The following is a 16,484-nucleotide window of genomic DNA, read 5'->3' on the forward strand; positions in this document are numbered from 1 at the left end:
CATACCCTAATACGGGGGATTCGTTCTCTCACATCATGGTCTCTTGGTTTCTATGTCCATATAAACTTTAGTATCGAAGCGCTCCGAACTTGGGGCGCCTGTGAATTAACCTGTTTTCAAGTGTTTTCTCGGTGTTTGGCTCGGCGATCAAGAATAACGTGCCAATGTGAACCAGTACCGTTGTGTCAGACCCATACCCCCAAGTTTTGGGGGGAGAGGGGGGGAGGGGTGGAAATCCGAAAATGTTGAACAACCAGGCCCACCCCCCGCCCCCCCGTTTCACAATTTGGTTATCAGTTTCACAATTTGGTACTCAGGTTCACAGTTTGGTACTTAGTTTCACAATTTGGTACTTAGTTTCACAATTTGGTGCTCAGGTTCACAGTTTGGTACTTAGTTTCACAATTTGGTACTTAGTTTCACAATTTGGTGCTCAGGTTCACAGTTTGGTACTTGGTTCACAGCTTGGTACTCAGGTTCACAGTTTGGTACTAGGTTCACAGTTTGGTACTTGCATACCTGTCAACTCTCCCGCATTAGGCGGGAGTCTCAAGATTTTGGACCCCTTCTCCCGCTCTCCCGGGTTGAGCACCAAATCTTCCGCTTTTTGGCGATTTTTATCGCTTCCGAAAAATTATTCTATAGAAAATCATCATTTTGCCAATTTTCTATTAAAATATTTCAAACAATAATTCCCTTGCGTAGCGCAATTTGTCTAACACCGAGAGCTTTCTATACTGCAAACGCCTGCAAGGTTAAACCCACCCATCCCCCCAAAAAAAATATCAGGCCTTGATATTTTCGGAGGTTCACAGGTATGGTACTTGGTTCATAAATTGGTACTCTATTTCACAATTTGGTACTCAGGTTGACAATTTGGTTCTTATTTCACAAATTGGTAATCAGGTTCACAATTAGGTAGGTTCACAATTTGGTATCTGGTTCACAATTTGGTGCTCGGGTTCGCAATTTGGTGCCCGGATTCACAATTTGGTTCTTTTTGGAACTAAAATTCCCAAGTACTCAGGTTCACAATTTCGTACTCAGGTTCACAATTTGGTACTCAGGTTCACAATCTGGTAATTGGCTCACAATATGCGCTTATTATATTAATCACGATTTTCAAAATAAGTAATCGTAGCCTGGTTACCACTCGCAAAGCAGCATGGGTACCATATCTCCCGACCTTCAATCAGAGTCGTGAATATTTCTCGTGATACTTCTTTAACACATAAATTCTATTAATATAATAAACTATGAGTTATTCGTGTAAGAGTCGGCTAGTGCTGCATGTTAGCCTGTGACGCCGGCTTCTCCCTTGATTTCTTTTTCTTTTTTTTAACAAAAGCGATAGCCTACGTGAAGAGTGTTTCATTTTTAGCCGAACGTTTGACTCCTATTATTTAGCACCCGGTCAAACTCTCTCGGTCAAACCTTGTTATGTAACTCACGAAAACGCTTGCTAAGCAGGCTGCAGGTCTTAGCACAGGGGCAGATCTAGGGGTGGGCCGAGCTATTTGGCTTAAAAATAAAAAGACTTATAAGGAAGTCTATGGAAGAACAATAAATCCGCCCCCCTTTTTTGAAACCCTTGCTTCGCCCCCCTTTTTTTAAACTCCTGGATCCGCCCCTGTAGCATTCAAAGGAAGGGGGGATTATCTCGAAGGGGAAAGGGGGCTATGTTATTTGAAATAGTTTGTAAAAACTGCAAATATTTTCTCTAAAGATAAAAGTGATTCTTTAATAAACCACCTTAAGGAGAGATGCCGCACCTCATGCACCAAACACTTTACCAAACGCGACTGAACTTTGCCCCACCTTTCCAGGTGGACTGATGCATTAGAAACTGTAAAACACTCTAAGACAATAAAAATATGTGAAGCATTCATTTCTTATGATATATTATACGCACCTTGCACGACTGTTATCTGGGCACCCTGTGGTATTCATCTGTAACCTTGGGTGTCAAGTTTGCAAACCTACAAATCCCTTTTCTCAAATCTGCAAACCGGCAAATCCCTTTTCTCAATTCTGCAAACCTGCAAATCCCTTTTCTCAAATCTGCAAACCTACAAATCCCTTTTCTCAAATCCGCAAATCCCTTTTCTCAATTCTGCAAATCCCTTAAAGAAATGAAAATGTATGGGAATCAAGTTTTAATTTTGGACTTAATGTGACCTTAGTTTGGCCCAAATTCTGACTGAGCGTGCCTATAAATAAACATTCGGATACCGTATTGATTATCAGAACCCCCTTTACGGCGCAGCCCACATGAAAGTGGTGTGTGGCCTTGGCGCCTCAGTACTACGAAATCATGATTACCTATTGTCAGATATTCAACGCATGATAAAATGCGCAAAGATCCGCTAGACATCCAGTCCCCTGCGCCACATGCCTTCCCTGCTCAATCTCAAAAATGTATTTAGTTTACCAATATCTTGCAACAAAATTAGCGTAACAGAATAATGCGTTCTATTTGCATTTTTGTGATAATTTCAGCTTACTTATTTTCATATAAAATGATTTTGTTGCATTTGTTGTCCAGTTGACCTTATCGACACGGCTTCGTAACCAATGACCAATCTGTAACGATTGTCGAATCATATTTTGCCTATAATAAGGCCAAGTTATACAACATAATATTTGACATAATAATTTACAAATTTCGTAGTTTAACGTAGTTTGGCCTACGATTATGAGTTTGGCAATAAAGCCGTTTAGTGTTATATTTCCCAGTTGAGTGGGGTTTTCTGCAGATGGGTTCAAAAGTTAAGCGGTGCCGATATGTAATGATAGACGTGACCACACCCATGTAAATCAAAGATGCGTGTAGTCAAAGGCTAAGGTAAGGTAGCCACTTCAAATCAAAGCAACTGTTGGTATAAGTTTTGTGAACTTGAGACTTCAAAACGACATGAATAAAAAAACAATACGCCAAGAAAAACTGATACTGTTCAACACATACTCTCAAAAGGACATGGAAATCATGGCTACCAATCGGCTAATCAAATCTGTACCATGCCATTTATTTGCATTTTATTGTTATCAGGTTATATTAGGCACGCACTATAACTGTTTGAGGGTTTATAGTAGGTGTCGAGATTTGTTTTCCCCGCAACCTTGACGCTTGCACAGGCATTGACTGTTGTCTCCAGCCTATTACCGCTTATTACAAGAGGAAAATGCAAGTGCCGTCACGACCTGCCATATGGGCCACACTAGGGAAAGAGCTGTTTCATACACCCTACAACAGTACGAAACAATTTTTGTCTCTACGAAATAATTTGGATATTCGGGCTGGGCAAAGCAGATGAATTGTTTCATGAAATGGCTCCGCATAAGATATTTTATTAAGTTATTTTTCATCAAGTTTTCGCAGTAACAGGAGTCATTATTTATTTATGTAATATCGTGCGGGCATGGTACTTAGGGCTGGGTTCATAATGAGAAATAGATTATTGTGAATTACATTCTTCTCAGCGATTATAAGCTCCTCGAGTTGAGGACATTCTTAGGAAGCACTAAATGGACACTTAGTTCATACTGTAGATTTGTGAAGAATTATGACGTATGCAGCAAAATGGTACAAAGGCCTAAAATCTTCATATAACGGTTTTGTTATTGGTTTATCTGGCGCAATACACTAACACAACCCATAGGAAACACCAAAGTAGTCGTGTTCTTGAACCAGAGTATAATGAAAACATTATGCAAAAATTCAGCTGTCGACTTAAAGCTGTTTTAATAAACAAGAAAAGCTACAAAGTCAACTCTTTGGCGTGTCATTTTAAAAATACTGATATCCTTTATTTAAAATATATATCTCTATCAGCAATTAGCCCCCAATTTTAACCAAGCCATGTTTGTGCCAAGTAGAGTTAGTACAAGACTTCTTTAGTGAACTAGCTTTGAGAGGACGGTCAAGGAAGCGTCTCAGAGGAAGAATGCCCTGCCTCACGGTAGACTGGCAGTCGATGGCTAAACATAGAACGCGGGTCTTTCGTGCCAGAATCATGGCGCGAGGGTGCTCACAACTGGCGCCTCTCTTGTCCCACTTCTTTCTTAACATGTCTATTTAAACAATACTGAAATTACTAATAACCCATTTGTCGTGCAAGTCACTCATCGCCGACTCAACCATAAACAAACAGGAGACGTGTAGACGTGGAGGCGGAGGGCTTTTTCTGCTTGAAGAAACTCGCGCCTAGCGCCTGTAAGCACTTTTTGACATGCGCCAGGTTTTGTTCCGTTACTAACTTAACAATGACATGAGCCGTCTTAGCAGTTGTTTGTTGTCGCTGGCTGCACACGCGCAGTTGTGGCTCGCGTTTGTCTGACTAAATGAGTAATTTTTCGCTTCACTTCCTATCAAATGCAATAAAAGGCTTTCAACTAAGGATCACAGCAGAGTAGCGGGTGCATGCAACTGTCGACGTGTCAATTCTTATGAAAATAATTCCTACCTGTTTTCTAAAAAAAAAATCATTTAAAAAAAGTATCAGTTATCAGCAAGCTACAATCCCCTGGGTACTACTGGACTGAGCTGGACCACGCGTTTAGGTATGTTGGAAAAAAAGAGCCGACAATCAGCAAAAACTTGAACTTTACCTACACGAAGGGAATTCGTTTAATCCGACAGATACTCAGTGAAAGGAAAAAGAATATAAGTTCGGCAGGTCAATAACCAATCAATAACCGCAGTTGTTAATTAATTAGATCAATTTTGACATATTTTCCCACGGCTGGAGTTTTCTTTTATATAGGGAAGGATCGTTAACGGGTCTAGAAGCCACTACAATGCGTCTGAATCCGACACCGCACAATTGATAACTGAGCTATTATAGGCCTTCTGTCACTACCTCCGACGTCTTGCAAGTGGATATTCAATGTACGATAGGTCTCGTAACAACGAAATAGTTTGTGTACTGGATTTTGTAAGTGATTTTAGTGTTACCTTATAATAATTGGTATCTTTTACACAGATTATTACCCAGATGAACACCGTAATTGTGTGCGCCGTGGTGGTTGTGTTCTGTGCAACTGCGCAATCCAGACCATCAAAACTTGAAAAGGAAGGGCTAAGCGGAACAAACGAAGAAGTGTTCATCATGGACAACTCTCTGTTGAAAAGAGGCTGGTGCAAGACCAAACCTGTGAAACAGATCATCAGGATCGAAGGTTGCGAACCTGCGGAAATTGTTAACAACTTCTGCTACGGCCAATGCAACTCTTTATATATTCCGCACTACAATAGACAAACACCCGCGTTTGAGTCTTGCGCGACGTGCATTCCAGTACGCGTCCACCGAAGATCGGTTTACCTCAACTGTCCAAATGCAAAGCAAAAGCGCAAGCGGCACAGATACACATACGTCAAGCGTTGCAGGTGTGTAACATTTCGTTTGCGTGCTGCTGGCGTGGCGAAGTGATGACGAGTTTGTAAAAAAGCGTGATTAGAAAACGCAAAAGGAACGCGAAGGAAGATGGTATGAGATAAGATGCAGACTGTATGGGATGTGTGGTCATGCGGCTCCATGCAACGACACTCCTCGTCTCTAGAATTAAACCCTAAAAACAGAACAAACTTACCATTATACCAGCAACAGCTAGAAGAGGAACGATAGTAATAATCCGCAACAGGAAAGAGAGTATATTGCTTCATTCAAATAATAAAACTGATAGACATTGATAGGAGATGGAAAATTAGATGTTTGCCGCTAAGACAGTTAGTCGCCAAAGTATTTATCGGGCCTATATGACGCGCGCACGAACATTCACGCAAGAAAAGATTTGATCAACAGATGATCATATTGATTCTGAATTCATCCAATATACATACGTAAAATAGCCTGATTTAGATTACATTATAATCGGGCCAGCTTTTTTCTTCTTAGCATTCTAGAGGGTTTGCCAGTTATAAGCACTATGCTGACTATATAACTTCTAACATGAATATTTTCGCGCACTTTTTCTGCGTACCTCTTTGAACACACTCATTTTTGCGCACTTAAAACATAACTGGCGAAAATAAAGCAACACATTTTTTATCAAGCGTTTCAGTATACCACACAAATATTATTCATCTAATGCGATCTATTTAATGGAAATTCTTTTTTATTTTCATATTCTTATTGTTAAGAATTACAAATAAATGTGTTCATAAAAATGGATTTTACTAAACAATGCGAGTAATGATGTCAACCGTTCATGTGTACTCTAATCACCAACTTGTTTAAAACAACTTAGGAACAGTCATACTCAAATCCTTTTTTTTCTTTGCAAAAAAAAAAAAAAAAAAAAACTTGGCGAGGGCAATCATGAACAAAAATTAAAAGAGTGGAAGCTTCTGTAACTAAACTAGACAAAAAGGATTTTGTTTGCATTCAGAGTGGTTAGCAAACTTTTTCACGCTGGTTTCAGAGGCTGTGGGTAGCCGGTGAATCCGTACTATCAACAACTGCAGTCATATCGGGCGTCAAGAAGGGCCTCCTTCTAGGGGCTATTCCATGGGGCAACTTTTCCTGTTGATAAACCAGCAATTAATGAGCAGGGGGCAGGTGGGAGAGCATCCTCTGGGACCCAGTGCGTCGTGGTCGGTTAAAGGGGAGGACTTTATTGGCATTGGATTTATATTCAAATTATCTATCTTGCACCCCTATTTCGTGGAAATGTGCAAAAATTGAGGACATGTGCCCCAATACTTGAATCAAATAGTTGTTTCCAGTTCCTGGCGGGGTAAAACGGGAACAGGGATTACCCTTAGGCGAATTTGGGCTGGGAAACTAAATCTTTACCGCAGAAGGGGATTTTAGGTTCCAGGAACGTGATCAGAATTTTGTGGTAACCGGAAAGACAGGTATGGGGAACAAAAATTGGCTGGAATGGGATACAAAAACCCCTCAGGACCTTTGTTATTCTCTTTATGGAATAATTCGGGGTTCCTCCTCCTTTACCCTCAGAGCGACAGGAAGACAAGCATACAAGCGACTAGTGTGACTTAGACATTTCAAAGCGTCTTTCACCTTAAAGGACACCGTTGTTTTTAGCGCTATACCTCTATTAAGCGTCCAACTAGCTGGTCGTGAGGCTGCCCGCTTTTAATAGGCCACTATATATTGTTTGCCCCCCCCCCCCTTCGAGAAATAATGGATCCGCCCCCTGTATCATGCATGGAGACTTGAAAAATACCTTTCGTGGGGATGTGATGTCATCATTAGAGCAAGTCCTCCTCATACCGTCAAGTTCCCATCGGTTGATACCAAAATAATCAAGAGGTCTGCAAGGGTATGCCCTCTCTCTTGGCACATAACCAATTTGCTTATACACAGGCTGAAGCTCAGAGTACATGCCCACCTGCAAAAGCATACACCACACACCATTATATTCAATCAATAAACTCCTGACTGCAATAACATACATTACATTAACGGTATGCACGGGAGGATCCAGGAGTTTCAAATAGGGGGGGGGGGGGGCAGGGGAGTAGCCAAGGGGGGCCCAGCCCTCTTCTTTAACAGCAAAAAATACAGTAAATGTATGAGCCCCCTCCTGTCAACAATCCTGGCCACGCCGGGGGCAAAGCAAATGTTTCAAGAAAGGGGGCAGATTAATTTTTCTTCCATGGGTTTTTTATATTTCTTGTTATTTTTAAGCCTTATATCTGAAAATAGGGGGCGGGGCCCGCTTGGGCCACCTGTAGATTCGGCCCTTTGAATGTAACACATCACATTTGCATTCCAATCATATGTAATCATCTTTTTCAGTTAAATGGGTATTGTATTCACAAATGTATAGCTTATGTCGAACATGGTCAGGACTATAAGCATAACTCATGAACAGTAGAAAAGCTACCACAATATCACAATAACTAAAACAGCAGCTTAACCTTCAAAGTTCATCCTTTCACATTAACAATGATACGTACTCCCCCCCCACACACACACACACAATGAAAAAAAACTTGCTGCCAGTGCCTGTCAATGTTGCTGCACAGCATACAATCACTAGATTTCACACCTTGGCCACAAGCATTTATCTACAGCTCCCCTCAGATCCCCAGCAATGTCCCTGTTAATGATTCATCACTATTACACCAGGGGCTCATAAGTAGGGGCAATCAACTTCCCCATGTTCTGGTACTATATAGGTGTCACGGCGTTTCCTAGGTTCAGGCTATTTTTAGACGCGCGGATGAGCCAATCAGATTTATCCTTTGTGTTGACGTTTTGGCTGAGCTCAACTGCATGCGCAGTCTCAGACAAAAAGCTATGTTCTCTCTTGGTACATTTTTGTTGCTCTCTTCTTTAATATGAATCCAACCCTACCTATGACTTTGATTTCTAGCTTGGAATTCTTTTGGTAAACAAACACCGACAGATGATAGATAAAAATATTTTCTTCCTAACTGCAATTTGCGTGTGCAGCCTCATGTCACTTGCGCACGCGACCAACGTCAAAGTAGCTGATTGGCCCGTTTGTGCGCACACGTCTAAAAATAGCCTGATCCTAGGAAACGCTGTGACATTTATATAATACAGATGATTGCCCCTACTTATGAGCCCCTGATTACACTAAATGCCTAACAATACTCCTACCATCTCACTTGGCCTTGTCCTCATGTCTCTAATAATGGAATGGGCCTCACTGAGCTCATCCTTGAGTCTCCGGTTGATTCTCTCAGCAGAATTCGCAATTGCTCTCTGTGTCTCATATTCCTCTTGGATGATCCGTACCTGTACAAAGCAAACTCAGGCCTGTGCCCAGGCTTTTTCTAGGGATGTGGGGGGTGGGGGTGCGAAAAAGTGGACCTAATTTTTCTGGGGGAGGGGGGGGGGGGCGGGGGGACTTTATGATAAAAATAGGTTTTGTTTTATGCCATTGCAGTAACTAAACTTTGCATTCACAATCAAACCCCTCCCTTATTACCACTCCCTTCCCCCCTGAGGTGTAATGTTTTGGCAAGTTTGTTTCCCAACAACATAACTTCATCCAAAATCTGTAGGAAATGCTTGGATGGGTTTGTTTTTTGTTCACCTAAACTAATTGAATGATTCAGGATGATTACCTTGGGATGATTATTGAAACATCTGATTGTTTATCTGGTGCCTAGCCAGGGGAGAGCTCAGGGGGGTACACCTTTGACTGCCATAAAGTGATATTTCCTTATGGTAGCATTAACAAATCTTCAATAAGAAATGATCTTTTCTTTTGTGGCCAAGGGGGGCGCATGTATGCTCTGTGTACCCCATTGTGTACTTGCCTGCATATTATAATAATTATAATAATGTAATCTATGGCTACACACCCTTCTTGAAAAATCCTGTTCCTGACAAAAAAACAGAGTCTAAGTTGTTTACCTGTGCTTTTAATGCCTCAATATCATCCTCTTCTTTAGACTGAATAGTATGGATGTTTCCACGCTCACTGATAATCTGACTCAGTCGTTGATTTTCAGCTTGTAACCTTAAAAATAATAGAAAGAATGATAGTGAGCTATGAAAATATTACCTCTCCTATCAGTCCTATGGATAGGAACATTAGGGGCCTTCTATGAAATTTTAGTTTGGGGCAGACGTTGGCATCATGGGTACAGTGTACATACCCAACATGACTAGCCTTACAACAACAACACATGCACAAAAATGTTGGCTGTGAATTATAAAGGATGCATGTGATCACCCCCTCCCCACCCCCCACCCCCAACCCTAGCTCTGGGTATGAAGGGAAAGGTTTGTTGGAGATTATTGGGTCATGTGGATTTTTAACAGGAGGGAGCCAAAAAGTGACTTTCAAGGCATTTTCTCCTGTATTTTAGATAATGTCCCATGCATTTACTTTATTTTTGGCTACTTAAGGGGGGGGGTCCCCTAGGCCACCCCCCTGGCTAAGCACCTGGGGTCTTACCCTTACCTTGAAAACTTGCTGCTTAACTGTTCAAATTTTCCATTGAGAGCAGCAAGTTCCTGTACCAAGTGGCCTCTCTGTTCATCAGATTTTCTTTTCTCCTGAATTAGTGTGAAGTTCTCAAATTTCAACGCCCCAAGTTGTGTTTTAAGCAGAATCAAGTTTTTTTCTTGTTGCTCAGCTGCTCTTTCATTCTTCTGTGAAGCTAGTGCTTTTCCTATATCCTATAGTAGGAAGAAGAAACGTGAAACAAAACTGGAAATAGCAACTCAATCGTTTAGCTAGGCAAATAATGCATTCAAGGTACAACTATGGCAAGCTCAATATCGCCTCCAAGGAGTTAAAACATGGAATAAAATTGACTACTCCAACTAAGCAGATGCCCTTCTAGCCGTTAAAAAAACTATTAAAGAAATTTCATAACCTCTTACTGGACGTTTTTGTCATGTATAATTTTGACCTGAAAAATTTGGTGTCGGACAAAACCTTCACGTAATTCGATACTCCTCCCCCCCCCCCCCTTCTCTTTCGAAAACAAAACAAAAATGGTGTAAAAACCTTCTCCGCTGAAAGCAATATTTGTTGAGTAACGTAACAACATTGTCCCCAAGGGCGGCTTGCATGACTAACGCTGAGAAGTGTTGTCTAGTACATTCTTTACCGTTTTGCTTTGAAAACGCCGAGGCATGAGCATATGATTCCATTTTTTTTTTTTTTAATAAGAAAGAGATCCTTACCCGATAACTTGTTTGCTCTTGTTGATCGTCTTGATGCTGCGTATTGACGCGCTTACTTTGTCGCTCTACAAAGTGCTCGAGTAATTTATTCCGTTCGCTTAAAAGCTTCATCCCTGTCTCTTTCGATTGCTGTAGTTCATGCTTCACCCTAGAGCCATCTCTTAGCTTTAACTGTAACTGCTTATTTTGTGTCTTCAGTCGTTCTTGTTCATGTTGAAGGATTTCTAGTGAACGACTTTGCGGACTTTGTGGTTCGTCTCCGATTCCAGTGGCCATATGCATACGTATCACTGTCGATTTACGACATAAATCATCAAAATGAAGCTTGCTTTCTTATATCTAGAAAAAAGTAAAGTGTGTATAGGCACTTATCAAGAACAAGAGACAAAATCATGCTTCATTTGAACGATTCTAAGAATTTAGCTTCAACAGCACTTCCGCCGTGCGTCGAGCTTTAGGATAACTAACCAAGTTCTGTGATGATATCTTGAGCAGAGCAAAAAAAAAAAAGCAAAAAAACACCCAAACTTACCCCTAGATCATCCTTGCACTTCATACTAGAATAAATGGGAGAGAAAAACCCCGAAACGTTCGCTTTGACAACCCTACCTTCAGTAATTCAGCTTGTCGGGATGTGGTAATAGCAAATAGAAACATGAGGTCATTTCAGGGGGAATCCCCTACTTGATAATCTGTTTGCCCTACGTGTAGCTGCTGGTTGTACTTTCTAGCTATCTGGTAAAAAAATGAGTATTTTCCCAATATCAACTAAGTAAGGTAATCTCTGTTTTATTTCCCATCGTTTTCAGTAATGAATTATCCCCGATAACAAAAGCAATAAAAAATCGAAAAGATGAAGCTTGTTCTAATAAAAACCTATGGCAAGTTAAGATGAACAAACAAAGATAGAAAATTCAACTCCTAGAATAACTTAAATTCTGTGCGTGGCATTACTACTCATAAAATCTTTCGGTATTAAACAAGCAAACATCACAGCAAACAGGCTAAAATAAGAGTCTGAAATATGAGCCAATTAAAACTTGTGTACTATTTGAATTTGCTGCCCGCGTAAGGAAAGAGCTATTGACCAATCATACAACTCGTTAAATGAAACTTGGCCAATTTGTAGTTTACATGGAGTTACCGTAAACACACAGCCACAATGATCCAGTAAAATTATTTGGTTTCTAGAGGGTAGCTTTAAAACCTAAACAATGATTATGGATAACGGATGAATCGTCTGAATATGGATAGTGACGCTGATGATACTAGACCCATAGTACCACATAACTCTGTGATAGACTGCCGTTTGCCTTCATCAGCCAGTCGACCTGTGTTTACCCAGCGAGGAAGTCGCAAAGACACTAACGTCTACAAAAACAAAGGTCCTCAAACAAATATCACTGATGGAAAAGCTGCTATTGAGAGCCTAAAGTCTCGTTTATACGATGGACCAGAGAACTCGGATGTTTATAAGACGGTCCTTCGGCCTCCACTTCAAAGTGGCGAAGCTCAATCAAAGGTGAAGTCATTTGACGCTCATTTACAGCTCTATGGTTACGTCTCAGATCATGAATTTTAAGCACTCAACTTTGTTGAAATTATCTCTTTTAAATTACAGAAAGCTTTTAGCGAACAAAAGTGAACACAATGCGAACCACTTTCTTGGTTTAGATATTGTAAAAGCCGATCATGTTCTTTTGGCGCCATTTCTAGCAGAGTTTATGATCTCAAACCTTGGTTTTTGTTAATTTTTTTTCTTACTTGTATAGCAATCCCGTCTTTGTGGCTGTTGTATTGCGAGTTGTACATCTAGTTATACATGAAACATAGCATTTTGCGACTTGTTCACCAATATTTTTCATGACAAGTTTTACTTAGCAATCAGTTGCATCCACTGGCTGCATGCCCTTGAGCCTCGACCGATAAGGGACCAATAATGGTCTCGACCAAATGGGATGGAGAATCTCACAGCACTCACAGAAACTCACCTATGACAGGTTTACATTTCAATGACCCAGTATTCAATTCCTTGTCCCATTGGGGAATGGTGCAAAGTCAATTACAGACTTATTGACATAATATCTAAACAGAAATGGAGAAGGAATCAGAGATGACTTAGTATGTAAAAATAAATTTAAAGGAGAGACAAGGAGAGAAGGACTCAGAGAGGGAACAAACAGAATGGGTCCATTTCTACCTTTTCCACTCAAATCTCCTTTGTGACAATTTCCACACATGCCTAAGCTCTAACATCTCCAGTTCCTTCTTCATATCTGCTTTCTTCACCAATGAAGAAGCTGGATATAAAGTTTTGACTGTAAAATTCAAGGTGAGAGTTGATGAAGTTTTCACTATATGACTACCTTATTACACTCAAATTTCGCGACATCAAAATATCACGATTTTGAGATAGCGATATTTTGCGACACTTTATTTTTGCGATTTTCTTATATTTTAAAAACCAGATCACTTTATTTTCGTGATTTTGCGATTTTGGGATAATAGAATCAAGCAAAACAAGTGGAATTAAAATAGGCTGTAATCATCAAAACTAAAACAATTTGTAACGAGATGCGTGGGATAAATTAAGTTGCATAAAAATCTATATATACAAGTCCAACTCAACTCCTTACCGTACTTATGTACATAAGATGGCTAAACAGACAAAGTGTTTACATAAAGCTTATTAAACGGCCAATATACCCCATAATGCTTTTTGTGTACTCACTTAATTTTCGCGCATTCTAATTTCCACAACACTTAATTTTTGTGTCGCTTTATTATCGCAAATCTTTTGAAATCACGAAATTCGCAAAATTAAAGTGAAGCGAAAATTAAATGTAATAAGGTATATAGTTTTCACTATATCACTATATTTCACTAGGGCTACCTTCCCTTTCCCCTGCACTTTTTGTCCTAAAGGGGGTACCATACCATATGACACTAATCCTTTGCTTGTACTCCAGGTTCCCCATCCTCCATCTATGGCTGCACAAAGAAGTGCTACTGCATTCAGAACTACAATGTTCAGAAGGGATTTTAACAGGATTCAGATGCAGAGAAGTCAAATTCAGAGTAAACAAGCCTCACAACCTAAACAATGGGGACGCAAGACTTTGGTACCAATGGAAGAGGTGCCTAAGGTCCCTGACACAGGATTAGGAGAAATACCTCCTCAACTTTTAGCTGGGCCTACAAGAGATAAAGTTCTTGATGATGCTAATGAGCTGCTGCAATCTGCTAAAGATGAGGTATAATTTATAAATAGAACTAGTGTAACATTATATTCTTGTTAAATTATAACTTTTTTCTTTTAATGACTTCAGATCTCATCTTTACCATTATCTGGTACCTCGAGAAGTGGCTTGTCTTCTGCCAGTTCTCAATCTTCAGATAAACCTAGCAGACCCTTTTCTGGCAAATCAGACTCTGACACATCTCATTTTATGGCACCATCATCTTCTGCTTGTCTTGACACCAATCACAACCCTTTAACACCACCAAGATCATATGGTCTTCCAGATGATGATCTTTATTTAGGCTTGGATGTGATGGATGTTATCAGAAAACTCCGAAGTCGTCTAAAAAGAAGTACAGACTTGGAAGCAATAGCGAATGGAATTGACTTAGACAATGATGAAAATAACTTACAAAAGCTATACATCAAAGAAGACGATGGCAAGTTCTTGTATTGTTTACCAAAGAATAGAGAGCTAAGGGCTGCAAGGTATAAGCCTTATGATCTTGTGTGTGTTACATCTGAGGATGCCCAGAAGTATGCACAGTATTTTACAGTTACATCGTCAGCTGTCACCCAGGTAATAAATGTATTCTTTGGTTTTATTTGATATTTAACAAATTGATCGACTCAACTGTGTCTTGTTGCATATTTTTTTGTTCATGATATGCTGTGGCGTCATCTGTGCATTGATTAGAGGACAGATGCACGCAAAAATGAGATCTATTTGTTTAATACAACAATGAAAATGTTGTACTCTTGGACTCTTGAGCAATCAAAGTGCACGATTTACTGTATGAGTGTTGTTGTATAAACAGTTGATAGTATCAGTTTTTCAAAAGATAAGAGCATAAAGGTAAAGAACTTGTAACAATATTATAAGCAATGTCTTTTTCAGGTTAAAAATGGCTATGACTCTGATATCACACTGATGGAAAGATGGTTGTATGAGAGGAAGATGTTCAATAGAATATATGAAATGTTTGTCTTTGGCAAATTCAGGTAATACTTCTTTTTAGTGCTTTTTCATTCTTTTGAGTTATTCCGGCACCATTACTGTAGCATGATTTATAATCATTCTCTCTTATAATATTGTTTGCCAGAATGCTCCCCATTATCAAAACATAGTAAAATATTTTTGTCTATTTCTATTGCTGATGTAACAATTTTAAAATTTGTAACAAGTACTGCATTTTTTATATCATTTTCAGGATATGGAAGGCCTTCACAACTTGGAAAAATAATGTTAGGTTTCACAAGAATTCTGAAAGCAAGGAGGATATTAAAAAGACATTGTTTTCTGTAGAGGAAATTTCACAAGCTGCTATCCTGAAGATAAGAGCTTTGTGTGAGAATGCATCTAGTAGTATTACTGGTGTTGGTTCTAAAGATGATGGTATCTCATTCTATCTTGTGGAAAACCAAGTAACCTTTTCACTGGAAGAGTTCTGTGCCACACAGACCAAACAAGTTGAAAAAGCAAAGGAACAGCTGTTGACATTAAGGAGGAAGGCCCTGGAAATCGTCAAAGAAGCCTGTGAGGTACAGTATAAATGTTAAAACAAGGTTCATAAATATCACTGTCTACATTGTGGAATTTACAGTTATTTAAGTTTATATGCTCCTGTTACCTGTCCTCCTCGTGCCGTGTGGCACATAGGGCCTTCACAGTGCTTTTCCACTTTTCCCTGTCTGCTGCTTTTGACTGCACCTTGTCCCAGTTCCTCCACCCCGCCTCGCCTCTCTCCCTTTCCACAGTCCTTCGCCATGTTGTTTTGGGTCTTCCCTGTTTCCTTCTGCCTTCTGGTGTCCAAGTTAATGCTATGCTGCAGTCATTTTCTCTTCCTTGTCTCAACACATGTCCGATCATTTTCCATCGCCGTCTCTTCACTTCACTGCTCAATTGATGTACTCCAGCTCTTCTCTGTACCTCTTCATTCGTTACATGGTCTTCCCAACTAATCTTCAATATCCTTCTCAAACACTTCTGTTGGAATACATCTAGCAATTTATCATCTTTCTTGTTCATCTTCCACGTCTCGCAACTGTACAATAAAACTGAAAGTACCAACGACTTGTAAAGCTTTATCTTTGTTCGTCTCATGATCTTCTTTGAGTTCCATATACGTTTCAGCCTTGTGTACACACCCCTTGCTTTTGATAATCTATTTCTGAGATCTTTCATTCCACCACCCTCTCTGCAAACTTTTGCTCCTAGGTACATAAACTTGCTGGCGTCTTCGATTTCTTTTCCATTGATCACAATATTTCCATGCTGTTTGGCATTTATCCTTAGCATCTTCGTCTTCTCTTAGTTTATTTTCAATCCCGCTCGCCTAGCCTCGCCGTCCAGCCTTGCTGTCTTCTCCTGAATATGACGTTTTGTTGAGGAAAGCAATGCTATGTCGTCTGCAAAGTCTAGACCATCCAGATTAGATGTAAATTTCCATCGTATTCCATTTTCTCCTTTTCCAACTGACCTTCGCAATATCCAATCCATGACCAATAGAAACATAAAGCCTGGCATATTGCAGCCTTGCTTTACCCCCGTCTTTATGTTGAACCATTCTCCTGTTTCACCCTGATCTTCGACCGCACACTGG

The 16,484-nt window shown here is 40.0% G+C and overlaps 3 protein-coding genes across 7 annotated transcripts in view; 2 read left to right on the forward strand and 1 right to left on the reverse strand.

Annotated features, from left to right (window-relative positions):
• Nucleotides 1-4,142: 4,142 nt before the first annotated feature.
• LOC116619167 (gremlin-1-like) lies at nt 4,143-6,180 on the forward strand. The gene has a single exon (XM_048723923.1). The coding sequence runs from the start codon at nt 4,995-4,997 to the stop codon at nt 5,427-5,429; it is 435 nt and encodes a 144-aa protein (XP_048579880.1). The 5' UTR covers nt 4,143-4,994; the 3' UTR covers nt 5,430-6,180.
• On the reverse strand, nt 6,097-11,408 carry LOC5514095 (paramyosin). 3 transcript variants are annotated; one of them, XM_032383643.2, is made up of 7 exons: nt 11,250-11,408; nt 10,641-10,979; nt 9,910-10,127; nt 9,357-9,462; nt 8,595-8,732; nt 7,189-7,353; nt 6,097-6,521 (listed from the first exon to the last, which is right to left on the reverse strand). In XM_032383643.2, the coding sequence occupies exons 2-7, from the start codon at nt 10,920-10,922 to the stop codon at nt 6,417-6,419; spliced, it is 1,014 nt and encodes a 337-aa protein (XP_032239534.2). In that variant the 5' UTR covers nt 10,923-10,979; nt 11,250-11,408; the 3' UTR covers nt 6,097-6,416. The 3 variants fall into 3 exon arrangements, with proteins under 3 accessions (XP_032239534.2, XP_032239533.2, XP_048579879.1); XM_032383642.2 differs by having other exon boundaries at nt 11,173-11,307; XM_048723922.1 differs by having other exon boundaries at nt 10,641-10,930; nt 11,173-11,281.
• A 334-nt stretch (nt 11,409-11,742) lies between these two features.
• Nucleotides 11,743-16,484, forward strand: part of LOC5514098 (dynein axonemal heavy chain 6) — a 43,700-nt gene continuing 38,958 nt past the window's right edge. For all 3 annotated transcript variants that reach the window (XM_032383637.2, XM_032383638.2, XM_032383640.2), the window contains exons 1-5: nt 11,743-12,162; nt 13,610-13,894; nt 13,970-14,461; nt 14,780-14,883; nt 15,093-15,423. In XM_032383637.2, coding sequence (XP_032239528.2) covers nt 11,872-12,162; nt 13,610-13,894; nt 13,970-14,461; nt 14,780-14,883; nt 15,093-15,423 — 1,503 coding nt within the window. In that variant the 5' untranslated portion in view covers nt 11,743-11,871. The remainder of the gene's footprint in view (nt 12,163-13,609; nt 13,895-13,969; nt 14,462-14,779; nt 14,884-15,092; nt 15,424-16,484) is intronic.

The sequence above is a fragment of the Nematostella vectensis genome, chromosome 2 (genome assembly GCF_932526225.1).
Source record: "Nematostella vectensis chromosome 2, jaNemVect1.1, whole genome shotgun sequence".
Taxonomy (NCBI): Eukaryota; Metazoa; Cnidaria; class Anthozoa; order Actiniaria; family Edwardsiidae; genus Nematostella; species Nematostella vectensis.